This window comes from Ambystoma mexicanum, chromosome 6p (assembly GCF_040938575.1).
Source record: "Ambystoma mexicanum isolate Mex_15411 chromosome 6p, UKY_AmexF1_1, whole genome shotgun sequence".
Classification (NCBI taxonomy): Eukaryota; Metazoa; Chordata; class Amphibia; order Caudata; family Ambystomatidae; genus Ambystoma; species Ambystoma mexicanum.
The window spans coordinates 402,098,419-402,125,867 of NC_090935.1; the positions used below are offsets into that span (position 1 = coordinate 402,098,419).

The 27,449-nt window shown below is 45.0% G+C and overlaps 1 protein-coding gene across 1 annotated transcript in view; it reads right to left on the reverse strand.

Moving 5' to 3' along the window:
- LOC138511482 (complement component C6-like) overlaps window positions 1-27,449 on the reverse strand; it is a 504,666-nt gene that overhangs the window by 361,073 nt on the left and 116,144 nt on the right. Inside the window, exon 4 of the mRNA XM_069627197.1 lies at window positions 12,102-12,246. Within this exon, the coding sequence (XP_069483298.1) occupies window positions 12,102-12,246 (145 nt within the window). The remainder of the gene's footprint in view (window positions 1-12,101; window positions 12,247-27,449) is intronic.

Here is a 27,449-nt window from a genome sequence, read left to right on the forward strand (position 1 = left end):
TTATAGTATTATCGGTTACTACGTGCACCTGCGGTTTCTAACGGTTCATACGGTAATACATTTACTCTGTAAAAACATATAGTTAAGTTACTTTAAGGGAGGAAAATGGTTTGTTAGTAGAAAATTAGCCTGGTTCAAGGTTCTAGAGAGGGTTTATTCACACAGCAAGTTATTTAAGTCCAAAAACACAACCCTACCTAAAGGCAATTCGGAGAGGGCTCAAAGTCATGACAAGCAGCAGAATACAAAGAGTTCCTGAGCATTTCTTCCAGTCTCTAGTGTTATAGAAACAGTAAGTTAACTAACAAGGGAGACCTGTAAAAGGCCTTGATGAAGGGACACAAGCAGCGGCTTCAGTCGGAGGTAAGAGGGGGTGACCCTGGACACCTCCGGGTGCACGCCAACGCTCTGGAGCGACTTCTTCGAATCAGGTAAGCAATACCATTTTCCCCACAGCACTTTAGCTAAGAAGAAAATGTTCATGCTGGATGCTCCATGATGTTGGAACTCTTGGACCAACCTCTGTATTCCTTGGTCTGATGACTGAAGGCAGGACAATGGATGGGATCTCTCATTGGCAGTCTCGAGTGAGGACCTGTGGCACGACTTTCAGCAACGCCTTGTTCACTCTGCGGTTTTGGCGCCTTTTCTGCAGCACCAACAAAGGACACGGATCGTCTGGTCAGTGTTCTTTGCTTCCTGCAGTCCCACACTCTGATGAGGGGGTCTGGGCGAGTGGGATCGGATCTCTGGAGTGTCTTTACGGTTCACCAAAGATTTGGACAGATTCCGCTTTTCCATGTCAATGCACTCGAAATCGGCAGCAGGGCTCTTGGTATTGGGTTCTGCAGCTCTGGAAACTCCTAGGACCTCGGAGATGGCTCAATTCAAAGTTTGTCTTGGGTCTGGTTGTTCCCTCCAGCCAAAGGAAATGAGTCATCCTCTTCAGAGCTCCTCTGTCACACAGAAAACAAGGTCAGGACAGCAGTGGTCGCTTCATGTGTTGCAAAGGGTCTGCAGGCATCTCTGGTCATCTTCTTCTTTGGTTACTTCAGCTTCCAGTGGTCGACTTGCTTATCACTCCAGAAGCATAGCCTTTTAAACAGTTCAGCACACACTCCTCTGTCTCTATCAGCATGTTACAGAAAGGGGCGTTTGGCTGTCAGGTCAGCCAGACCCCCTGTGGGAAATGGTCCTTTTCAGGTATTCTGGCAGAGAAAGGAACGGGGGGTGGGGTGGGAGACTCCTCCCCCACTTCCTGCCTGCCCAGACACTCTGGAGCCTAAGTGGGGATTCCAGCCAAAAGCAAAGCACACACACACACTAACATCCACCTCCCAGAATGGTAGAAGAAGGGCTAACAAAGAACAACCACACTAGTAATAGTGAAAAAAGAAAGGGGCCCCAAGTTGGTACTTGGGTGCCCCTATTGTGTACTACCGAGGCTATGGACATAGCCTGCGGTATAAAAACTGCACAATAGTGGGTAGAACACGTTCACTGCCACCAGCCATTACTAGGAGATTTTCTATATGACTAAAAAGTCACAGGAGCAGAGTGAAGGCTGATACTGTATCCCTTTGGCACTCCACTGAAAGTGGTGTGTGCCAATCTCTCAGACTATAGAGTTTTGGGAGAGAAACTAAGTATCTCTCTATCCTTAAGAACTGTAGTTACTCGAGGATGTAGAAAAATAATTTTAAAGGGGGACCCTAAGGGTCCCCAGCAACACTTCCCATAAGGAGCTGTGTGCTGCAGTAGAAAAAACCCAGATGCCTTTAAGATCTGTGGAGCAGATAGACTCCATAGTACAGCTAGAATACAAAGAACAGAGTTCCCAAAGACAGAGCCCACAAGAATGAATGAGTGGAAAAAGACTCCACTCATTCAGGGTTGAAAAAAAAGGTCCAGAGGTCAAGCAAAAAGTGCTGGCGGCCTCACTAGGCGAGGGGATGAAGCATAAAAATGATAAATCTCCCTAACACTGCATGATCACTATACTTAAGAATTCATCTGGGCACCCTGCCCCTAGAATGCCTGCAGCATACATGGAATCTGACCGATGCTGAATTGAGCCAGGTATGTGCTCAGAATAGCGAGAGCATCGAGCACTTGCTGTTCTTTTGTCAAAGGTATAAACGTCTGAGAGATCAAAATTTAAAACCGATGCTGCTTAAAATTGGCATTAGACACTTAAGAGATGCTATGTCCACATGTAAGTCGAGTAACAATTATTTTGTTGTATTTTCAGTATATAAATACATTCATAACGCTTGGTTAGTTAGGAAAAAGATTACTGCTACACAAAAATGACAATTGTATTTTTATTAGTTTATATTTTACATCCTGCTAAATTATTGTACTGCACAGTACAGCTTCATAAAATCTTTTTAAATTATGTTTTTCTATTGTGAATGTAAAATGTGGAAAGAAATGGCAATATAACTGTGATTTTTAATATTTGGCTTTTATTATGTTATGATAGATTTGTGCTGATTCATGCTGCTATACAACTATTTATTAAAGGAGTGCAAAATGCTTGAATTAAATGTCAACATATTTAAGTGCCCCGGCTTATTTGGATTTTATATATGAAATTACAGAACAGGTTTTTTCATTGTGGTATAAGACTATTTGTTGAATAAAGCATTGAAAGTAAGTAACTTCAATGCTGTGTTTATTGCTAAATCTTTGAGTTGACTGAAGCCATATATAAGCAGTTTTTGTTACTTGGGAGTTATATATTCTTGAATTGATCCTTACACTAAAACACAGGCAACAAAGCTGGCCCATAAGAATTGAGCCTTATTGAGATTCATTAGAAAGGTGAACGGTTTATCTAAGGAATCCTCACTTTGGATTTCTCAAGCTAATTCGGGTTCAGTGTATTATTCTTCTCAAAACATCTGGTATTTGATAAGGTGGAATCTATCGAGATTCATGAAAATCAGTTTTTGCACACCTTCCTATGCCTAACTCAAGGTGACCCCACGATGCACTTGGAAACTGATTCGGTGTATATATAACAGATTTAATTATCTGGATCCCTTTCACCTCTTGATAAACAAGCACCATACCCTTAATCATGCCGTCATCCGAGACATAGAGCCTCATTACAACTGTGCCGGTCTGGAAACACTGGTGCTGGTAAGCCTAACGGCACCAGTGTTTCCGGACCGGTCAGACCTGGCGGGTGGAACGGCACCCGCCCGCGGAGTTTCATGGAAGCACCGGCACCATTGTTAACGGTGCCGGTGCTTCCGTGGTCCCCATACCCATGGAGTCCTATAGGACTCCATGGGAGCAAATTGTCTTCAATAGCTGTGGCCCCCAATAATATCATGTCCTATAGGACTCCATGGGAATGGGGACTTATAAAATTACCAGCGACTGACTTCCCGGCCGCTGGGTTCGGAATACCCCAGTGTTACTGGTAATTCAGGCGCCGGTAATTAATTACGGGTCTGGCGACAACCGGCCAGTTTTACCAGCACGGTGACCGCCAGACCCGTAATGAGGCCCATAATGTCTTTCGATATCGGCAAGTGTAGTGGCCTGTTGAGATTTGTTAAATGTGTATTTAAATCCTAAGGCTATCTCTAAGTACATCAGAGTCTGACAAGTGTTTTAAAGACAAGCAAAAACATAGTGATGCAGCATTCACTTCAACGTTTGAGCTCTTGTAGAGTAGCCACATAGGTGAGGAACCCCTTAGTACAAGATTACTTTCTGTTTAAAAGAGGATCGTCATGTGAGGAGTATTTATCTTGTAAATATTTATCTTGGATTGTAAAGACTACACAGAGGGTTATGCTGATAAATTTGAGGACACGTATGTGACCCCTGACTGGTGCAGTTACTAAGCGAATGAAGTACTTTTCTATGTAATGTTTATTGTATATGTGTAAAGCTTTAATTTAAAACTATAACACATTAAATTAAATTAAATAAATAAGTGAAATTATGCTTTAACCTACAATAATAGATCTTTCTGTGACTGGGCCACCAGAGAAGATCTTCTGCATTTTCTTTTGTTTTACTGTGTCTATGCCTTATTAAGGAGGAAATATCTCCTCGACATTTAAAGATCTGCTGTCATTAGACAGTCTCAGGCAGCTATTTGTTCCTAGTAGATACGCAGCATTCACCATATATCAGTTTACTGAGCACCCCTTTCCGAGGTAAAACACCTAAATGTATACTAATTATTTTAGGATCCATTTTAATATTTATTTTCCTTTACAAGGGATAACTATAATAATTTTGATAGTGTTTTGTCTTAATGATTGTATGTGATATGTTGTTTTTTCATTTTTGTAACTCATTTCTCTTTTATGAAGATGATTGTTTTGGCTTTGATTTTATTTGATTCAGAATATATATACAGTGCATAAAGTCATATATGCTGAAACAAGTCTTCATTTATTTATTTATTTATTTGAATTTGTGGCAGCGCACTGAACCCTCATTGTATGAGGAGTCCCTTTTGGAGGGGTTGTGTGTTGTCTGGGAGAGTCACCATATGACGGGCCCAGTTGGATTTAAGAGACATTTGTGTGACTAACGAGGAGGGGGGGTGAGTGGGGATGCAAATGCTGCCAGGGCTTTTGGTAGATCATTCCCAAGAATTCATTTATCTTGCCTTTAATATGCTGGATGTAGGACCCTTCAAACTGGGTGTGCAGTGTTAGGACAGCTTTTCTAAAGTCCAACTAAGGGTTTCATAAAACCATCCATCTGAGGCAGTACATAAGCTCCACTCTTAGTATAAGGGTGTGCCATCTGAGAATGTGGTAGCATGGACAGAGCAGCCAGGGTTATCTTAGTAGGAAGAGAGGGCTGTAGCTTGGTACAAAGTAAATGTAGCATACATGTGGTCAAAAGAAACACTGAAACATTATGTATTGTAAAACACAAATTGTTTATTTAAATACAAGTAGGCCCAGGTAAGTCTTGTGAAAATAAGCACTCTATCACATACCATATAAACACAATTATAAAAACCAATTCAGTACTTAGGGGAAACAACCCAAAGTATAACCTTATTAAGAAGAGCAATCAACAGTTCAAGCTGAGCCAAACCTATTGCACATTCAGAATGCAATCAGCTATTCTTGGGGAGTAAAAGCAGGTTAGATATACTTTTAGAATACAGTCAGTAATTCAAGGGTAGTAGACCCTTTCAGTCATGCAGTGACACTCAGTTAAGAAATCACTTAATAAACCATCCCTGTTACAAGCATACTCCTTGCAACATTACTTTTTAGAACTCAGTTCAGAGTTAGTCAAACAAGTCATATACTTTCGGGAGGGGCCTTAAGCTACTCAAGGGCAAGTATTAACATACACTAACTATTTCTGAATGCACTCAGCAATTCAAGGAAAGTACAACCCAATTACACTTTAAGAAAGACCCAAGGTATTTCAAAGTAAGTATTGAACCTTATGACTATTGTAGAAATGCTCTAAGAAGTTTCAGGGGAGGCACAACCCAGTATTACAAGTTTAGAAGAGCAGCAGCTATTCAAGGTAAGTAACCATATACATTTTAAGAGGGGCTTCAGGAAACCCATAAGACAAGCATTAACTTCTAGACCGTTTTAGGTCAGTGTAAAGCAGATCAGTGGGAGCAAAACCCAATTACACTTCAGGAAGAACACAATGTTATTCAAGGTAGGTAACCCCTATTGGTAAGCTTTTACACTCATTCAGTTAAGCAATCATAGAATAGTACCAACACTTATTACTTTCCAGAAGGGGGAAACACCATTCAAAGTAAGGAAACAATGTATATACTTTCCAGAGGGCACACTGCAACTCACAGGTAAGTATAACTTAACGATTGTAACTTCTTTCACAGAAATCCAGTTACTACACTAATTCTTTCGGCAAGTAAGTACATTTACACTTGTTATACTTTTCAAGACAGAAACCTTTTCTTATCCAGTCCTTCCCTAGTCTATTGCATGGGTTCTCTCAGAGGCAGAAGAGGGACCCTAGTGGTCTAGGTGCCAGCTGTAGGCAGGTTGAGATAGGTTTCAGTTGCAGGAAAGTCAAAGTTCCATAAGAGATCTTCTATCTCCTTAAACAAGTAAGTATTCACTTTCAAAGTTAGCACAAAGTGTTCAGGGACTTCTGAGAAGGCTCCCTATATTTGTTCCGGTAATAGACCTGGGCAAGTGGTATGGGCAAACTCCCAACCACACGAATCACCCACTCAATCACACAGGATTCACACCAAACCTAAGGTAAGTAATACCCAAGCCCACACAGTACCTTAGGAGAAAAGAAGAGCTTTAGCGTGGATGCTGTACAGAAGATACGGGAAGGAAAACCTGTAATTACTTTCACACCTCAACATGGTACGAACTTGTTGCTAAAGCTCAGTGTCACTGTGAAATACTACATATGTGGACTTTTATAATATTTCCTTAATATTTTCTTACAATATTGTTTTATTCCTTTAAACGTTTAGAGACACTCTGGAGGCCACGCCCCCCCTTTCCCAGAAGTTTTACAAATTTGGCGCTTTTGCGCGCGTGCTTTTGGGCAAGTCGCTTTGGAAAGTAACTGTTTGGCTGTTCAGCGGCTTGTGGCGCAGGGGCGTGGGTGAGCCTCATTTATCATTACGTTGTGAATTCGTTTAGCATGTTTCAGGTTAAGGTATATTAGCTGAAATACAAGTCATAACTGAATAGCCGGTATTTGTGGAATGGGAAACAGCCATCGCCAATGCTCCCGTGCTCGATATAGCGAATAGGAGTGTTCTTCCTCTGTTGAGTGTATGGTTGGCCATGCCATTTTAGTGCTCAATTTTAGTCCTTTTTTCTTTTTTCTTTTCTTATTGATTACGAACATAATTGTGCCTGCTCTGTGTATCTGGTTATAAAGCGCTGACTCGAGTTTGGTGGGTTGTTAATGTAATTTAAAACTGCAAACTTCGAATTGGTGGTGCCGCTCTAGTGTTGTGCTAGTGTTGCGAACGGGTGTACTGGTGAGTTGCTGCCTAGTTGCTGCCCAATAGTTGATGGGCTGTTTTCCCGTCGTTGTTGACGGAGTGCGACTGGGAAAATCTTATGAAATCATATGAATGTGCAGTTATACTAAATTAGTGAAATAGTGTGACGAAAGAACAAAAGACAGAATAAGAGATCGCCATTTTGCGTTGTAGCATGGGTGATTTACAAGGTAAACCAAGTCCTCATAAGGTACTACGTGGTTGACGAATATGCCTCCCCAAGGTTATTACTACCACAAAGACGTTGGGCATACAATGTAAACAAGTAACTGAGTACTTCCCAAAAAAGTTAGTCCCGAATGATCGTACAAAGAATATTGCTGCAAGGGAACTGGCGGTTGATTTGACTAAGGAACTAGGTTGTCTAAGTTCTAAGTTATTAGATGATGTAATGTTTGGTGTAACGACTCATGATGTTGAAGATAAGACTAAGACTGTATTCGATCCTAGTGTTAACGTGAATGTAAGCGTCAATGACATTATTATGACATCGAGTGACATGTTCAATGCTTTTGAGAACCTGCTGACTACAGGGTATTACCCAAATTGTTTGTTTAGAATTGTTCGAATGAACAATTGACCGAATTTAAAGGGTCACAATTGACCTTTTCACAATTGACCGTATATATATATATATAAATATATATATATATCTGTTTGGTAATATATATTTATATATATATAGGGTTTTTGGTGGGTTTGGCGTTAGGTAGGGGGTTGTGGGGGGTTTCCCCCACATATATGTTACAATTGACCTTCACAATTCGGTCAATTGTGAAAAGGTCAATTGTAATTCGAACAGTTGTAAAACGAACAATTCGTATACAACCGACTACAGTAATAGCCAAATCTGAGCGATTAGAACACAAGATGGATATCCAAACTGTATTGTTACATAAAAATCTCAATTTTCGTGGTAAATTAGTCTGCAATCGTGGTACGTGTACCTCTCCTATTAGAGCTGGTGCCCCGGTGATAATAGATATAGATACAGATAAAGATACAGACTCTGTGAAAGCTTGTGGAAAAACTAATAAGCGGGAAATACGTAAAGTAGAGAAAAGGAGGTGCTCTTCACTAGTGAAACGTAAGCCTACACCTGTTAAGCAAGCATTCATGTATAGCAATAAGATCAAGCTACCTAAACATGCAAAGAATGCAAAGACTATGAAGAAGGTGGTAAATATGCTGATGATTGCTGAAGAAGTTCCTCACTTAGACCTGGCCCGGCCTCTTGTGGAGTCTGAGTCAGCTCCCATTAGACCTAATGGTCCCAACACCAACAATATAGTAGTTCCACACGCCTCTGTATCATTACCTGTTGTAGAAGGTACCTCTGTGCTGCCTAATACATTAAGTTTAAGCATAGGACATTTGGTCAGGTCTGATTCCCTCCATCATATACAAAGCGCATTGACTGACCTATAGCACACTAATACAATGAATCCTGCAAAAATAGCTGTAGGTGACACCAATAATGTCCCAGTTAATGGATCTCAGGTCAACACTTTGCAACTCCATCAAGTCTGTCATGAGGTCAACCAGCCACCGTTAAATAGAGCTGCTATATTGTGTATTCTACATTTTATAGTTCCACTTAGAACTATTACTACACAAGATATAAAGATTGTGAATCAGGCTGAATTGGCAGCAGTGCACACCACTGTTTGCGTTTTCTCTGAAACAACACTAAACTATGTAATAAAATATGAAGTTGATATTCTAAGATTAGGCTACACCTGCAAGGTAGTGTCTATACCAACTATAAAATGGGGATCTATGTGATTATTGCAATGGCCGAAAATGACGACCTTTTTTTAACCTTTTACACCAAATATATATGCGGGGGGAGACCCACCCGCAGCCCACCATATTAATATTATACTCTAAACACCCCCACATATATATGTGATGTAAGGGGGGGTTAAAGAAAAGTCACCATTTTCGGCCGTCGCAATTCCCAGGTCAACATTTTTGTACGATTCCATAAAATTGCATTGTCAGCATTCACCCCCTACACGCCATGAGAATCTTAATACAAGGACTGAACAAGAGGCACCAGCAGTGCTTGCACGAGAAGAGGTCACTTCTATTGCACCGAGTGGAGGTTTAAGGGTGAACTCAGAAATTAGGAATGTGATTCCTCCAGAAAATCTGAGCAGAGATTTGGGTGATGTCACCAGGGAGACATCAATGAATAGGTACTGGCAGTGGCTCCCTTTGGCTTTTAAGCCCCATTGTATGGCTGAGCATAGATGATGTTGATCTGTTATACTCATGGAGTACTAGAGGACATGCCCATCTGTTTGATAAAGAAGGCCTTGTCTCCATATTGGATACATTCCTAATCATTGCCCTTCAGGAAACTTGGTGCACTAATATTGTCCTATTTGATGTACGTTGTACCATACAGCAAATAGCTATAAAGGGACAAAAAGGGTGACTGAAAGGGAGTATAATTATATCTGCCAGATCCCCTTGGATCACAACCATGCTAAGGGAGTCCACTGTAAATGTGTTGGGAGCTAAACTTTCATTACAAAATCAGTGATAATACTGTTAAACATCTATGATCCCCCACAATATGTCTACCACGAGAGAAAATGTGAAAGTGGTTGACAATATCCTGCAATTGTATGGGCAAAGGTATCCAGTACGGATAGTTGGGGACTTTAACGTGAAAACTGGTGTAGTACCAAGTGATGGTCTGCATTCGTCATCGCCTGCAAACACCCCGGATACCAATAAACAAGGAAAATTGTGGTCCAAAATGTTGATATCACATAGTTTTACCAAGTTAAATGGTAGTACTCTGAGCGATAGCAAAATGGCGTTCACGAGAGTTGATGGGGGTTCCACCTCTACTCTCGAATATGTACTTGCGAATGCCAAAGTGCTTCGTTATATACTAGATATCGGCATTGTATGCAGAGACGAGAGTGGCAATTTTCCCCTTTGCAATCTCATAGCTCTGTCAAAGGCGAGCAACTCGCTTCCGAATTATGACCTGAACGGTCAATTATATATTAATGAGGGTCATAATCGTATTCAGTGGAATAAGAAAAATTTGGATTTGGCAAACATGGAAGTCAAAAGAATTGTACCCAAGTTTATATCGAATGGGATGCTCACTAATAATAATACCAGTAATTTGATGATTTCACAGTTTGGCGTGATGAGGGCCGCCATTAGTAATCATATACAAGAGTGTCAGTTCTACCAATCTACACTTCAAAGATCTAATAAAGCTATGCTTGGAAGCAGACATAAAGATAAGATTATCAGCCATGCAAAAAAAATCATCTGCAGTGAGATTGCTACGGCGATCTGCTACACCCAAGTAGGGCTTGCTCCTGAGCTTGTCTCTGAAAATGTAAAAACTATTAAGAATGGCTATAGAGGCTGTCTAAGACAGCATTGGCTGCACTGTGATATCAAGAGATGGCAACAAATTGCTCATCTTGCCCAAACAAGCAATACAATTGGAATATGGGAAGTTATTCAGAGCGCAAAGAAAAGAAATTTGTCCATAAACTGCATATCAGAAGAAGCATAGACGGCCCACATTACACCAACTTTGGGCAGTATAGAATGTAACATTGAGGCATTTCCGTTATCAAAGGTCAGTTGCACCTGTAAAGCATCTGTTTTGGATATCATAGTTATCACAGAACATCTCAATAACTCCTGCGCCGCTGGGCCAAATGGTGTGCGCAATAATCTATTAAAATTAGCCCCGGAACTGTGGGCAACTGCACACCATATGCTTTTCACTTAAATTGGTGTCTTAGGTGTTATACCAAAGTCGTGGAGGGTGAGCCTTATTCTCAGTGTACAAAAAGGGTGCATGGGATGATCCTAGGAATTTTAGAATGTTAGCTATGCTTGACATTCCTTCAAAGATATTTGCACGGGTCTTGCTTATTGAACTGAATGAGTGGATAGCCACCAATGGAATCCTACCAGCTAATCAGATTGGATTTAGACAGAGATCCAACACTACCCATAATCTGATTGTATTGACCTCTGCCATTGAATACTCATGGAAAAGGAGGGAGTCGAATGCATACTGCGCATTTATTGATTTTACACGATGTTGTACGAGCAATGCTTCTGTACGCAATCGAAATATGGGGCCATAAATATTTAGCGTGTTTAAGAAAGTTTGAAGCCATGCTACTTCGTAAATGTATGCGTTTACCGAAGAACATACCAGTCGAATTCTTATACCTTGAATTTGATATGAAATGTATTGAGTCAGCATTCATTAGTAGAACAGTCATGTGTTATGATAATCTATTGAGATTGGATAATGCTACAATTGTGGTAACACATTTGCAGGCATTTCTGGGAACAGGTGACTGTTTATCGATGGGTACGTTGGCAAAGATCAAATCTATGCATGACAAATGGGCTGTAGGATTTCTCCATTCATCAGAGTACAATGTACAGCGTCAATTTAAGGATTGGCTAAATAAAACGTTGGCAACAACCAGTTATGAACGTCACATTGTTGAGTTGGGCACGAAAACATATAGTGGCCCTTACTGTCAATATAGGATGGTATGCAAAACCAAGCCTAAATACATCATGGCGTATCCTAGCCCCAAAACCTTTAGATTTTATCTCATGATGAGATTTTATAATAGTGAAGCTTTGGAAACAAAAAGGGCACGGATGGGTCTGTGTCGTACTTGGCGAATGTGTCCTCTGTGTGGATGTGAGGTCATTGAGTCCTTACATCACCTGATGGTATGTTGTGATATCTATGTGGAATTGCGTTCGAAGTATTTAAAATCCAATGCAACTCGATTGATACAAGTAATATTTTTAACCTGTGGCATAATTTTATGGAATGTGACGATTGTAATCTTATCTATTTTATGGTATCATTGTATTTGTGAATTGTTCACATTTTAAACAGTTTTTAGTAACTGGTATTTTGTAGTAGACAATTGTGTTCATATATGGTGTAAATGTTTATGATCTGACTATTTTATGTTGTGAATGTAATGTTTTTATGTTGTATATACACAGCCGATTCGGCTATAAGTACATTAAATAAATAAATAGATCAACTTACCAGTGTCACATTTGAATCTAGCCTTGCAGTCCACCTCTTCTATGTTGCAGAGTTTGGATGGTACGCACCTGCGAGAATCCGCCAACTGCTCCGAGCAGCCCTGGCCCCCAAACTGAGAGGGACGCAGAAGTGAGCGAACTCGATACTGAGGAGAGAGAGAAGAAGAGTAATTTAAGCAATGTGCCTAGGAAATATGTCAGCCATTTACAGTTTGTTGCAGAGGATGTACCATTGTTAACATACTTGATTAATTGCTGTGTATGAATTGCTGGTTTGATCGCTCCCTCACTCACTCGCTCACTCACTTATTTATATGTGCCATAACATGAGTTTGCATAAGTACGATTATCAATACTCAAAATTGTTCTGTTTTGGGTAAATTGAGTTGAGAGGTTAACTAGCATGTGCAATCGTTTTCAATGGTTCTAGACTCAAGCCTTTATTGTATTTTTCTGTCACTACGTATTATCCGAGTAAAATTCATAACCATTTATATAGAGCTTATTTCTGTGACCCTTCCAGATTCAGTAGATATGAAAACGGAGGCACCTGGAGACAAAGTAGCCTGCAACAGAATCAGATAAATTGGTGAAGTCCGGAAGCTGAGATATAAAAACACAGGTCCCCCTGGATTTAAATTCGACAAGTTAGCCACTAGCCCAAATCTCCTTCCTGTTAACGTTTTGGGGTACCATGCCCGTGGTTGGGTTTTTGTCACAGGCTAGGATTATTCCAACACAGCCATTGTTTTATTTGAACACCAAAGCAAACGGATGGCATTCTCCAAGGCCTGCTTTCACATCTCAGTTTGAAAGGTTAAAGCCGATTGTAGATACAAGTGGAATATGATCACTGACAAGTAAGGAACATGGAAAATTGCACACCCCATCTTGCAAATGAAAGTTTTGCAAGACTTTCCTTTAAAAAGTTGCTGTGTGAGATTGAAGCATCTAGCAACAAAATATAATGCTATATTAGTTCATATATAGCATTTCATATCAGATTCCTCCTGCTTCTAAGCGCTGCAATAATCACTGTCATTAGCACATGGAACTCATTACTGACTGACTGCTAAACCAATTAGAAAGCTCAGGAAGCTGTCAATAATATACCTTTATAGACCCAGAGAGAGGACAAAAATGGGTATATCCCCAAAAGCTCTGTATGCAAGTGTTAGGCCCTCATTACGAGGATGCCGATCCAGAAAAAAGTGCAGGTAACAACGGTTACCGGCACCTTTAGCAGACCGGCATACTCTGAGTCTGCCGGTAGGTGCAGTGAACTACCGGCAGGTCTGGCCTGCCTGAAGAAAAATCACTGAAGCAATTGTGCCAGTGCTTTAGTGATCCCATCCCTCTAATATCCCGGTATTACCGGGTTGTATTACCGGGATACCAGGCGCGGAAACGATAAGCCGAGGTTGCTGGTAGGCCACCGGTTGGACCGGCGCTCTACCGGCAACCTTGTAATGATGGCGTTAGTGTGGGTAGAACTTTACTCTATGGGGCCCATCACAAGTATGGCGGTACAGGAAATAAATGGAGGTAAACAATTACTGTCACTTTACCCACACCGCCATACTACGGGTATGGCCCTGGAGTGGGGGATTGCTGGAGGTAAATCCTCCCACATTCTGCTGCTGAAAATCAGCAAAATCGGCAGAATTACCACAACGGTAATTCCACCAAAAATGCTCCATAGAGTTCATTGGACTCTAAAAAAATGGGGATTAACTCTGCCACTGACACTTGTAATCCGATGGTAATTCTGTCAGACCAAGTGGTGGTAACGGTAATTCAGTTGGCTGGTATTCTGCCAGATTTACCACCGGAATACCGCCCAACTCGTAATGACGACCTATGTCTTGTTGCTATCCACACTTACAGTTTTCTGCTTGTTCACTTTCTCGATGGTCATTAGGAACTTTAACCACAACTTTAAAAAGTAAACGTTCTTGCGTGCTTCACTTTTACAATGGCCGTTAGCACCTTTGACCACAAGTTTCAGCATGCAACAGTTCTTTCTCAGTTTGCTTTCTCAAAGGTAAATAGGAACTTTGATCACAAATGACTACATGCAAAATCTTTCACTGGTTTACTGCATAAATGATCATTAGAAACGTGTAAACACAAGTTCCAGTATGCAACAGGTCTGTCAGGGGTCAAGTCCTAAAAAAAGTGGGGGGACTCATTACCATACCAATTGAATGTCGTGTCACCAGAAATAAACATATCAATGTGCCCTCTGACAAAAGTGTGGGGACTCCGCCGACCCACGTGTACCCTTGACTTGAGCCTTGGTTCTGTTGGTACACTTCGCCAATGTTCATGAAGGACTTTGACCACAGTTCATCAGGCATTACTTTGTTGTTCACTTTCTCTTTCCCAACGGTCGTTGGGGTCTTGGTTCCTCCGTGCAATATTTCCAGCATGCAATAGTTCTTTGTCGCTTCACTCTGGCAATAACCATTTAAGGAGTCATTGGGCCTTTAACCACAACTTACAACGAGCAACAGTTCTTGGCTATTTCATTTTTAAAAAATTATTGTTGGGCACCATGACCAATAATTCAATATGGAACTTTTCTCTTAAAGTTCACTTTATCAGATGTTTGCCAAGGTGCTCACGGTACTATACACCTCTGTTCCAGTGTACAGCCTATTTATTTATTTATTGTGCATTTGTTGTTAGGCGCTTATACAAGTACATTGGGCCTCATTACGAGGATGGAGGTAACAATGCCGCTTTTTGCGGCATGGCTACCCCCATACCGGGTACCGGGTCCGGGTTCTCTGAATGGGGAAATACCGGGCCATTCCGACCTTGGAATTCAAGGAACCCGGACCCGGTACATCCCCATTACCATTTCAGCCCCCATAGGGCTCAATGGGAATGGGGATGATGCTAACAACGGGCCCGTTAATGAAGGGCTAGTTGTTAGCATCCTGGCCTGCTCGCGGGACCAATTAAGGATACCTGGTAATACCAGGCGTCCTTAGCGGGTCCTGCGAGCAGACCTCGTAATGGGGCGGTAAGGGGTTAACAGCTCTGGCACCTTTACCGGCACCGTTAACCCCTTACCGCATTCCTCGTAATTAGGCCCATTGTGTTTCAAAGTGCCCACAGGGCAGCAGGGAGGGAACATTGCAACAAAAACAATTAATACACTGGAGGATAAAGACAAACATACTGGGCCTTGTGAGCATTCAGAGCGTGCAAGTGCAGAGAGAGGAGAGGGGGGTAAATTGCTGGAGTGCCCGTGCTCGTGAGTGAGCAGCAGGTGTAAGTGCCCCAGTGTAGGAACTGCTAGGGAACTTTCATCCTTGTATAGTCCTTGCATATGCTGCTCAATTCTTGACTGAATGTGCTTCCCCAGCTAGTACTGTAAATTCCAGCATGCATATGGCCTTTTCAATATGGCTTCCCAAATGCACTCTAGCAGCCTCATTTTAAATGAGGCAGAGTGGTAAATCAGGGGGGTGAAAGCAAGGCATACTGCTTTTGCACCTTTTTTTACCTTTCGTCACATTTTGATGCAGTGACAAGGCGGAGGAGGGGCATGGAGAAAAGATCTCCACCATGCATTCCTCCTCCATCTTGGCAGTGTATTTTCTTTCACACATGCTTGACATTTTCATGCAGGCATGGAATTAAAGTATTCCCATTAAATCTGCCTTGGTTTTGCACCTGGTCAAAGCCAGGTGGAGGAATCCATTGGTAAACGCTGAGTCCGAACTGTCTTTGCAGGCGGCGTATACTTTTTTTTGCAAGGAGGAGAACAATTAAACCAGAAGAGTGAGTTTGTGTCGTAGTCTGTCCGGCCTCTAGGTAGTGCCTGTGAGTCGGGTGAAGTTGATGTTATGGAATCTGAATAGCGTAGTGGAGCGCATCTGTGTAGAATGTATATTTATGGTTGTGGAGGGGCGTTCTATTCAGTTGGTAGTTGACATTACGAGCTTACCAGGGGCAGACGTCCCAGTGCTGTACACTGTAACATCAACGTAATTCCAATAAACTATTTGTAACTTACCTTCACTGTGGCGGCATCATTTGAAGGAAGGAGATTACCTCACTGGCAACGAGGATGGGATGCAGCGGGGAGGGAGCAGCGCTTGTGCAACACTGCCCTCCAAGGAGACCTACGCCCTGGTGTTGAGGCCGTGTGTGTGGCCTGGCTCGTCGGGACGCGGAGGTTGTCCTGTGGTGCTGGAACCGGTTCCCTATCATCAGTGATCAGCTGTGGTGGCCGGATCCGGACAGGTGTCCTGGTCTGCTCGGTATTTGACTTGGAATAGTTTCCAGTTTGGTGCCGTGCTGAGTGGAGCAGTTTCACGGTGTGTCTTTTGGCAATGGCGAACCTCAGGGTGGTGCCCTGGGACACCAATGGAGGAGAGGCGTCAGCGTCGGATGGCCCATTGTTGCGCTTCAGAGTTTTGGAGGGAGCAACGGCTGCGGTGAGGTTTGATGGTGAGTTCCGTGTTGGAGACCGCTCTGCAGTCGGGTTTTCCAAAGGAGGCCGGCGTTGTTGGCGGAGTCTTCCCTGGAGGTTCTTCTAGGGTATTGCATGGTGGCGCTTATGAGGACTTGTGGGGCGATATGGATATTTTTGGCTGCGCAGCCTCGTTGTGCCCTCCAATGGTGTCGGGAGTAGAGTCCCTCGTGGACCTCCTCACACTCGATCTGCTGCACGCGCTTCACTTGCACAAGAAAGCACGGACCACAGTAGCTGGGGTGCAACACGTCTTTATTGTACATAACAATAACTGGAACTGGGCTTCCCCCGTTCCCCTGGGCTCCTCCCCTTCCTGCCTCCCGGTGGTCCCTGCCACGTGATATGAGTGTGTGACGACACAACACCCCCTCGGTACTAAACAACAACATCCGGTTCATGGCATTTCTTCTATGAGTCGGTGAGGGTTCTTCCGATCTCTCTGGGGCCGCTGGTTTGCGCTGATTGTTATCTCTCGATCTGCCCATTGGGCATCTTGTTGTCCGTGTCCTCTATGTCTCCTCCATATGGTGCGTCCCACATTCTGCTGGTTTCCGGGGAGGAATCTGCAGCTGGTATTATGGTCCCAGGCATCCTCCTGATGTGTGATGAATTTCTAGTTGTGGATTTGTGTTCATTTTCTGCTGTGACCATGGAGCCGTGCCTTTTGACGACAGTGAAGGGTTCCTCGCTGAAGGCTGCCATGTTCTTGCGACCTTGAGGTTGTTTGATGATGACTACGTCGCCTGGTGTCAGGTCCTGCTCCTTGACTCTTCTTTGTGTGTCTGTGGCCCTTTTCATGTCGTCTTTCATGAGGGAGTCTCTCTCTCGCATCTCAGGGTCGTCTTTGAATTTGTCCTCCGGGGCCAAGATGTGTGCGAGTCTTGTCCTGACGGCTCTGCCGAACATCACTTCTGAGGGTGCTTTTCCTGTAGTGCTGTGTGGGGTGTTCCTGTAGTCTCGCATTAGCTGATATAACAGTTTTTCCACCGGCTCCTGTGAGCCTTGCTATCTGGGTGGTGCGCTTGATGTTGCTCATAAATCTTTCAATAGTCCCGTTAGCTTGAGGCCACAGAGGTGTTACTTTGCCATGTTGGAAACCCATGTATTCTGCAAAGGTTCTGAAGTCTTGCCCTGTGAAGGGTGGCCCGTTGTCGGTTTTCACAATTTTTGGGACACCATAGATGGCGAACATTCTGTCAAGCACTGGAATGGCGTGATATGCTGCTGTCGATGGCACTAGCTGCAGGTCTGGGAATCGCGAGTACTCGTCGACTGCCACTAGTATATATTCCCTGCCCTCCAGTGGCCCAAAGTAATCGACCACTATTTCTTCCCATGCTGCCTCTGGAAGATTGGTCATGTGAAGTGGTTCTGGTCTGGTGTGCGGATTGATTGCTGCGCAGGTGGGGCAGTTCTTGAGCAGTTCTTCTACCCGTGAGTCAAGGTGGGGGAACCACATCTTTGTCTCATCATTCTTTTCGTGGACACTATGCCCCGGTGTCCTTCGTGGGGCAACTCGAGGACCTTTTGTCATAATGTGCGTGGTATTATCAGCTTCGTGCCCTTGAGAACAGTCCCTCATCTGATTTTGCCAGCTCGTCTCTGATGGCTAGTAGGCAAAAAAATGTCTTGCTGCACATCCTCTGCTACTGTCTCTTTCTGGTGTTTTGCATGTTTCCATCTACCCGTCTCTAGGCATCTTAAAATGACCTGTAGACCCTGGTCAGCATTTGATTCTCGAGCTATTTGATCGATGTCAAGTCCTTGGGGAGTATTGCTTTGAATGACATATCGGATGTACTGGTCGGCTATCAACACCTCAACTTCGTGATCATTGCAGGGGTGTCGGGATAGGTAGTCTGCCGGGTTTTGTTCTTTACCTGGTCTGTGCACAATGTTGAACTGGTAGTCTTGGAGACATAGTGCCCACCTCGCTATCCTGGGTGGCATTTTGGCCTGGGGGTTAGCGTATATGAAGATTAGTGCCTGGTGGTCCATGACGACCGTACACTGTTTGCTGTAGAAGAAAAGGTGAAAATGTTTGCAGGCCCAAACTATGGCGAGGCCTTCCTTTTCAGCTTGTGAGTAGGCCTGCTCGGTCTTTGACAGGCTCTGGCTAGCGTATGACACTATGTGCTTCTTATGTTCCTCCCTGTCGTCCAGTTGAGTTAGAATGGCTCCTTAGCCTACAGGACTCGCATCCACTATTAGTTCCGTTGTTTTCCTGGGGTCAAAATAGGCCATGTTTTTGGCATCAGCGATGCGGTCTTTGATGAGCTGGAAGGCTTCTTGTCACTCGATGGACCAGTTGAACTCAGCATTGAGCCTGATGAGCGCTCTGAGGGGCTCGGTGACGTATGCAAAATCTTTGATGTACCTTGTGCAGTAGCTCGCTAAGCCTAAGAATGACCTGAGGTCCGTGGTGGACTTTGGAGCCACCGCGTTCGTGAGTGCACTGACTTTCTCCAGGTCCGGCGTCATTGCCTTCTCGGAAAAGATATGCCCAAAGAATCGGACGGTTCTCTTGCGGAATTCACATTTTTCTCTGTTCAGTAGGAGTGAGCTGCCTCAAGACCCATACATACTCTCATGAGTGTGTCATCGTGTTATTCCTGTGTCTTTCCAAATACTAGGATGTCATCACTGTAATTGAGACAGTTCGGCACGTGTTTTATTATGTTGTGGATCTCCGCTTGAAATATTTCTGTTGCTGACGAAACTCTGAAGCTTAGTCATTTGTACCTGTAAAGGCCGAGGTGGGTGAAAAATGGTGTTATGTATCTCGACTTTTTGCTAAGCTCCAGCTGTTGATATCCTTTGTTGAGGTCCAGCTTTGAGAAGACTGTAGCTCCGTTCAGCAGGTGCACCATGTCGGTGTTGCGCGGGGCCTGGTGGCGTTCCCTCATGATGGATTCATTGGGCCTCCTCATGTCCACACATACGCGATATAGGTCGAATCTCTCTTGGGCACAGGCACTAGAGGGGAGACTCACAGCGTGGGACCTTCCGCGTGTTCTATGATGTCCGCTTCCAATAGTTTCATTAATTCATTCTCTACCTGTTTTTGTATGTTGATTGGGATTCCTCTGTAGTGCTGCGCCACTGGTGGGACGGTGGTGTCGATGTGTAGCTATATTTGTCGGTTTCTCAACTTCCCTAGGCCCTTGAAGAGTGTTGAGAAGACTTGTTCGATGTTCGCTGTGGGGTCTAGATGTTTGTGCATCATGAGCCTGTATAGGATGTGTACTACTCCCATTTCAATGGCCGCTTTGTAGCTGAATGTAGAGCCGCTGTTCGTGGCGGCTTCCAGAACGTGCTTCTCTCTGACCTTTTGTCTGGGTGTTCATCTCAGTGTCTGTGACGTGGGGGGTCCAGTGGTTGGTGTGCTGCTCTGAAATGACTTGACTGAGTTTGTTCTTGTTCGGGTGGTGGTCGACCGCTTCTTCCAGCACTCTTCATTTTGCTGCGAAAGATGAAACAAACAGCTTTGTAGTGGTTTTGCCCTCCACAGGCGGAGCATGTCTGTCCCATGGCAGGGCATTGTCCTTCGTGCAGGTATTCATGACCGCACCTGTAGCAGAAGGGGTCACCGTTGTTTCTTGCGGCACCCTCAAGTTTGTTGAGCGTCTCATGTTTCCCATGTGTGATCTTGATGTCATCAAGACCTTCCACTTGTACCGCTATGACTGCGTCCGACCATACCAGACGCAGAATTTCTTCCAGGTTCCGAGATTTTTGTAAGAGCTGTCTCCTGAAGTCTGCACTCTCACATCCCACTATGGTTTGTGACTGAAAAGCCTCTTCGTTTGAGTAATTGTTGAAATCACAGTGCTTCATTTTCACGTGCTGAGGGTCCTTTCCGTGTTGCCTGGCTTGAGTTTGTTGTCCTGTTTCGTTTCTGTTGAGGTTGGGCCCAATTGAGGGCTGGTTTGTGCTTTGCCTGGTGCGTGCCGAGGTGAACACAGGCGCTTCCATGTGAAATTCCGCTGGGCGGGAGTTTTCCTGCCTTTTCTGTGGTCTTCCGTGGCCTCCGCTGCTAACTACAGGCGGGAGGCGACTCCTCCGACCGCCCGCATGCGTGGTTAGTGGGCCGTCCCTGCGGTCCCTGGGGATCGTGCCTCCGGTGAGCGGGAGTATTCTCGCTCTGCTTGTGGCCTTCCTGGCCTCCGCTGACGTCTGCGGGCAGGAGGTGACTCCTCCGACTGCCCGGACGTGCGGCTGATAAAGCGTCCTTGCGGGGAGCTTGTTGCTCCACCCGCCTAGCTGACAGGCCTTCAGGCTCTGGGATCCCCTTTGTGCGGGAGACGACTTCTCCACCGCTCTTATGTGGTAAAACAGGGAGCGTACGCACTCACTTACCCGTCGTTGTTGCACTGGCACTGCAGAGCGGGAGGGCAACTCCTCCACCGCTCGCCGCACCGCCTTTCTGATGGGCCTCCTGCCCGCGTCTTAATTCCGTGTGACTCTTTGCTGGGACAATGCGACCCCGTCGCAGGCGCTGCGTCTCCAGCGGACACAGCGGGTGGCATGCGTGTTCTCAGTCTACCTCGTCGCCAATGTAGAGTCCCTCGTGGACCACCTCACACTCGATCTGCTGCACGCGCTTCACTTGCACAAGAAAGCACGGACCACAGGAGCTGGGGTGCAACACATCTTTATTGTACATAACAATAACTGGAACTGGGCTTCCCCCATTCCCCTGGGCTCCTCCCCTTCCTGCATCCCGGTGGTCCCTGCCACGTGATATGAGTGTGTGACGACATGACATCGGGGAGCCCTATGACCACGGATGTTTACCGTCCTTGCTGATGCTGCTGTGCCTGACCCTGATGATGAGGTGCCTAATTCGGAAGTAGATTTTGCTGCTGTCTGTCAGGTGACTGATAGCATTGTGGGCCGTGGTACATTTGGGCAGACATTTCCGACGCCTCTCAAGTTTGGGACGCAGGAACAGTGTTCGGTGGGCGTTATACGTGATGGAGCATCCGGTGCAGTTGGAAAAACCACTAAAAGGTGACCGTATGGAGGAAGAGGATGTGACAGTTGCGTTTCGGTCCAAGTGGTAGTGTACATCAGTCTGTGCCCTGTGTGATTCGGTGGACTGTGGGGTAAGGAGTTGTTGCCAGGCGTGCTGGAAAATCCTGGCAAAGGTTGGTCGACTTTGTGGCTGGATTGGAGGGTCTATCGCTAACGGAAGTATAGGTACTTTGGACATTTTAGTTTTGTTGACATATGTGCTAATTTCCCTTTACCTTTCAGGTCGGGAAAGGTGTGGGTTTTGGACTTGTGGGTGGTTGGCGAACTGCTGCCATTAATGTGGCTTTGCGAATTATTGGTGATAATGTAGTTAATGTGTGTGATAACTTCACTTTATCTTTCAGGTGGGGAAAGTTTGGACTTGGATTTGTGGGTGGTTGGTGTATGCACTTTAATGTAGATTACACGTTACTCTTTCGGTTATAGATTCCATGTTACTCTTTCGGTTGGGAAAAATGTGGATCTTTGGTTATATGGAGGGTTGGCGAACTACTATCATTAAGCTTAAAGTTTGCAATGTATTTCTTCTTATTTTTCAGATGGGAGGAGAAGAGTTTTCGGGGATGAAAAAAAAAAAAAGAAGATGGGCAATGCGATGATATAGTTTGAGTGACTATGATATCTCGTTGTGTGGAAGTTGTGCATGGTGTATTTAAGTCGGTTTGACAATGTGTGACGGCGGTGTGGGTGCCGTAGTACACAGAGTGCTTTGTATGGGCGATTCACATGGGTTTAGGTGCAGTTAGGTGCTGCATTGTGTTTCCTTTCTATGTTTCTTTTCTCTGCATTTGTGGTTTTATTTCTGTTTGTTGATTTGAGGGACCGTGAGGTGCTGTCATGGGTTGAAGGGACAGTGAGGTGCTGTCATGGATTTAAGGGGCAGTGAGGTGCTGTCGTGGATTTAAGGAACAGTGAGGTGCTGTCATGGGTTGAAAGGACAGTGAGGTGCTGTCATGGATTTAAGGGACAGTGAGGTGCTGCTGTCATGGTTTTGAGGGACAGTGAGGTGCTGTCATGGTTTTGAGGTCTTTTGTCTGTAGTTAGTTCTCTATGGTACCTTGGTAGTTGCTTTCTAGGGTTTTGTTTTGGTTTCTCCAGTTTTCGAGTTTGTATGGTTTCTCCATATGTTGCTTTTGGATTTAGCTTTGATTTCTCTGGATTCCCTACGAGTGGAGATGTGTAGTTTCTCTGGTTTTCGAGAGTGTATGGCTTCTCCTTATGTTCTCCTGGGTTTCGGTGTTGCTCTACTTTCCATGGTTGTATGGTTTCTCTATATCTGCTCCTGGGTTTCGATGTTGATCCAGTTTCTTGTTGGTCCAGTTTCTCGTGTTTGTTTGGATTTTTGGTCATTAAGTTTGTATGTATGGAGTTTTCCTTGTTTTTCTGACTTATTTTTGTGTTCTGGTTAGAAATTAGGTCTATGAGATGAAGGTGAAGTTGACTTGTTATGCATTTTGGTGTAATTATTTCTGACCGTAAGGGAGGGAGGTGTGTCGTCGTCTGTCCGGCCTCTAGGTAGTGCCTGTGAGTCGAGTGAGGTTGATGTTATGGAATCTGAAAAGTGTAGTGGCGCGCGTGTGTGTAGAATGTATGTTTATGGTTGCGGGAGGGGGGGCGTTCTATTCAGTTGGGAGTTGACATTACAAGCTTACCAGGGGCGGACGTCCTATTTCTGTACACTGTAACATCAACGTAACTCCAATAAACTATTTGTAACACCTTCACTGTGGCTGCATCATTTGGAGGAAGGAGATTACCTCAGTTTGCTGAGTTTTTACTCTTTCCTTTGCCCCTCTGTCTTGCAAATGTTTACAAATGCCTTCAGGAGACCTAATAACAAATAAGTGCAAACATGTGTGTCCCCTGCATTCAATTAATATTTAATTAAAATGACCCGATAGAAACTATTAGTTCGGGCATAATAAATGCTGCTTTCTCAACATCTGGTCAGCGCATAGTATTGGTTGATTTCCCTTGTTTTATCAGGTTTTCGGACATCCATCTGCTGCGCTTCACTCCTGTCCTAAATTGGCCATCACCTTTTCCTGGTCTCTTGCACTCATGTCCACACATCAGGAATCCCTGAGTGGCTTCACTCAGATCTAGTGACTCTCTGGCATACCCTGATTCCTGCTCTTGCCTCCTCTCTGCACCACCCTGGTCTGTTCTTCTCTTTTCCTCATTGATATGCTATGAAGATATGATATGGCATTTATAACGTGCTTATACACAAGTGTTTCAAGGCGGGCTGGGGTAAGGGAGGTGGACAGAAGGAGGACAGAAACAACGATCTTACTAGGCCAAGTGACATTCAGATCACACAAGTGCAGTGGGAAGGGGAAAGAAAAAGTATGAAAGGAGGGTGGATGTGCTGTACATGGGATCAAACAATTACAAGAAGTGCGGCCAACAGGTAGCAGGTAAGCGCAGACAGCAGGTGTCCAAGTGCAGGTAGGGGGACTGTAGGGTTACAGATACAGACCCAAGTCCAAGGGTTGCCGGGAGGCAGCGCGGGTGTGCAACTGGGCGGGCAGGGACCTGGGCCCAAGATCAAGGGTAGCCAGGTAACCAGTGCAGTTTCACACAGGCAGTCAGCCGGGGAGAGGAAGAGAGAAGGCAGAAGCAAAGAGGAAGATCTTGAGGTGCTTCCAGAACCGGAGATGGTTCTCCTCAAGTTTCAGAGAGGCAGAGAGGCTGCTCCAGAGGGAAGACCCGGCCGAAGAAAGACATCTACCACCAACTCGTTGCTTGGAGAAGCGACGGACAATAAGGGAGTTGGAGATGGAGGAGCGAAGAGCTTGAGTAGTAAGGTATTTACGAAGAGAGAGTTGGAGGTATTTAGGCCCCAGGCCCCAGAAAGCCTTGTGGACAATGCAGAGCATCTTGAACTTAATCGTCGCAGCCACTGGGAGCAAAGGCAGAGATTTCAGTGCTGGAGAGATACGATCCCTGGGCTTGAGGCCAAGGACAAGTCTTGCAGTCCTGTTCTGGATGAGTTGCAGAGCACAAAGAGTAGAAGCAGGCAGATTTAGAAAGAGGCTGTTGCAGTAGTCCAGCCTAGAGAGAACCAGAGCTCTGGAGATAGAGAGCTTCTGGGAGAAGGAGAGGAAAGTAAGAATACCTCTGAGGAGGTGCAGTTGGTAGTTTGACTTCTTAGAGACGTCAGAGATGTGAGGAGAAAAGGAGAGTGTGGAGTCGAAGATGACCCTGAGGTTCTTAGCCTAACAGGTGGGAGCAGGAAGAGGGCCAATGGAGGCCGGCCAGAGAGTGACAGAAAAGGCGGGTGCAGGTGAGCCAATGAGGAGAATCTCCGTCTTACTGGCATTAAGTCAGAGATCGTTGGCGGCACATCACTCCTGGATAGCAGACAGTCAGAGATGAGAGAAGGAGAAGAGGTGGCAGAGGGGAGCCTGAAAATGAGCTGTGTGTCAACCGCATAGCACTGAAAGTTGGAGCAGTGAGCGGCAATGCAGTGGGCAAGAGGTGCCAGGTACTGGTTGAACAGCCAGGGAGAGAGGTTAGACCCCTGGTGAACACCACAGGTAGAGAGTGAGGTAGAGGAAAGGAAGGGCCCAAGTTGGTACGGTGAGGGTCGATCAGAGAGGAAAGAGGTCAGTCACGCCAGGGCCTGATCAGTGATACCCAGGTTATCACAGAGACGATTGAGCAGGATGGCATAGTTGACTGTGTCAAAGGAAGATGAGAGATCGAGTAAGATGATAACAGAGGGGAGATTAGAATCGCAGTTAGAGAGCAGGTCTTCACGGATGTTAAGGAGAGCGGTTTCCGTGCTTCTGCCTGCTCTGAAGCCAGACTGATGGTCATGGAGACAACCAACAGATTCAGTAAGAAGATTAAGCTGGGAGATGGCCAGCTTTTCCAGGAGTTCACCCAGGAAATGAGTGATGGATATCGGACAATAGTTACCCATGCAGGAGGGGTTGGCTGAGGCTTTTCTAAGAAGAGGGTGCCTAAAACAGTGCTTCAGTGGGTAAGGGAAGGCTCCAGTGGTGAAGGAGTGGTTTCAGAAGTCAGCCAGGGCAGGAGCAAGGGTGTCAATGTGGTCCTTGATGGTTTTGGAAGAACAGTGAAGAACCTGCTTAGACGAGACTTTCATAGATCAGACTTGTCTAGAAACCTTGTCAGGGGAGAACAGAGGAAAGGCAGAGAAGGAGGGAGGAGAGGTGGCCACAGGGGCGGCAGAGGTAGTGGATAGAGTGGAGATAGGAAGAGGAGAGGACGTGAGCGTGGACAGGTTGTCCTGACTTTTAGAGATTAAATGAGAAGCCAGGGCAGTGCAGAGGGCCTGGGAGGTGACAGGAGAGGTAGAGACTGCAGCAGGATTGACCAGCTCCTTGCAGATTTTAAAGAGTTCGTCCAAGTTGTAAGATGCTGCAGAGATGAGGGCTTGGATGTGGGCTCTCTTCTTGGTGTGAACAGAGAGCCGGTATTGCCTTTGGAACAGGCAGCAGGTCAGTTTGTCAGAGGATGCACAAGAAGGTAGCCATTTCCTCTCAGCCACCCTGCACTTGTGTTTAAGGGTGACGAGGTCAGAGGCATACCAGAGTTGCACTTGGCTTTGAGCTTCAAGCGGATCCTCATGACAGGGGCAAGAACCTCAAGAGTATCGGAGATAGAAGAGTGGAGCATGGAAAGTGTTGTCTCAGGATGTGAGTTAGCCAGAGGACTAGGAGGGGGAGAGAAAGTGGCGGCAAAAGCCTCAACATGACACACGCTTCATGGGTCGGATGACCGAGAAGGTAGTTGGCAGAGCTGGAGTTGGCTTGGCCTGAGCGGAAGAGCGGAAAAGATGGGAGGAAATGATTGCTGTCTAATAGCTCCCTATCTGAGAACTGTGGGCTCTGTACCGCTAAGCCTCTCTTCACAGTTTCTTTGCTCACACTGGGAAGGCAGTCTTTCTCTTACTCTCACCGATCAAAGATTCATTCCCTTCCTTTTACTTCTTCAAGTGGTCCAGTGGGCTGTGTCTCCTGACCGCAGACTTGACACTTGATCTCCTGCCATATGTTCTTGCAGGTACTTCATCACACACCTTTCCCCTTCACTTTTTCAATGAAGTACCGAAGCAATACAGTATAAAACAACCCCAGCAAGATTTTGTATTGGTAGTGGCTTGTCCCAGATGTTAGGCTTCTCTGCGTTTAACCGCTCTTTTGATCCTTTCTTGCAGGGTCTGACTTTTCTGAGGGGTTTTTTAACTGCTTCTTGAGGTTACCTTTCCATTTACTCTCTCTGTTTTGTCTCTGGAACAGGTCTCCAAACCGGTTGAAATCAATTCTGATTACTCTGGGCATTGGCAAATGAGGCATGACTACGGTGCACCAGGGAACTTTCCTGTTCTCAATTTTAAAGGCCAATTTGGCCTTGATAATGGCTCTTTTTAATCCCCACCCGTGGTATGAACATTCCCATTCTTCTGCCAGGTCTAAATTCCCAGGGTTCAGGTAACTCAGGAACAAACACTGGCTGTTTACTGACAAAGTCCATCATGGCAGCAGATTTTCAACCATGGACTTTCATTGTGATATTGGAGTGTTGTCCAGATTTCCAGTTGTGCCCAAAGTTTAGAATGTGTAGATCTTCCTCATCTCTATGATGACTTTAGGCTCAACAACATCGCCTATGTGATTTCCTTGTGTAGACACCAGCAAGGAGACAATTTCAGATCGCCATACCATCCCAGAAGTCAACATTCCCTATGTTCTGTAGGTTAGTCTTCTTATGATAGGGGGCAGCAATATTGATGAATGTTCCCATTCTCTATGGGTTTGCACTCTGTGTCTTTGGGCAGTAATGGAA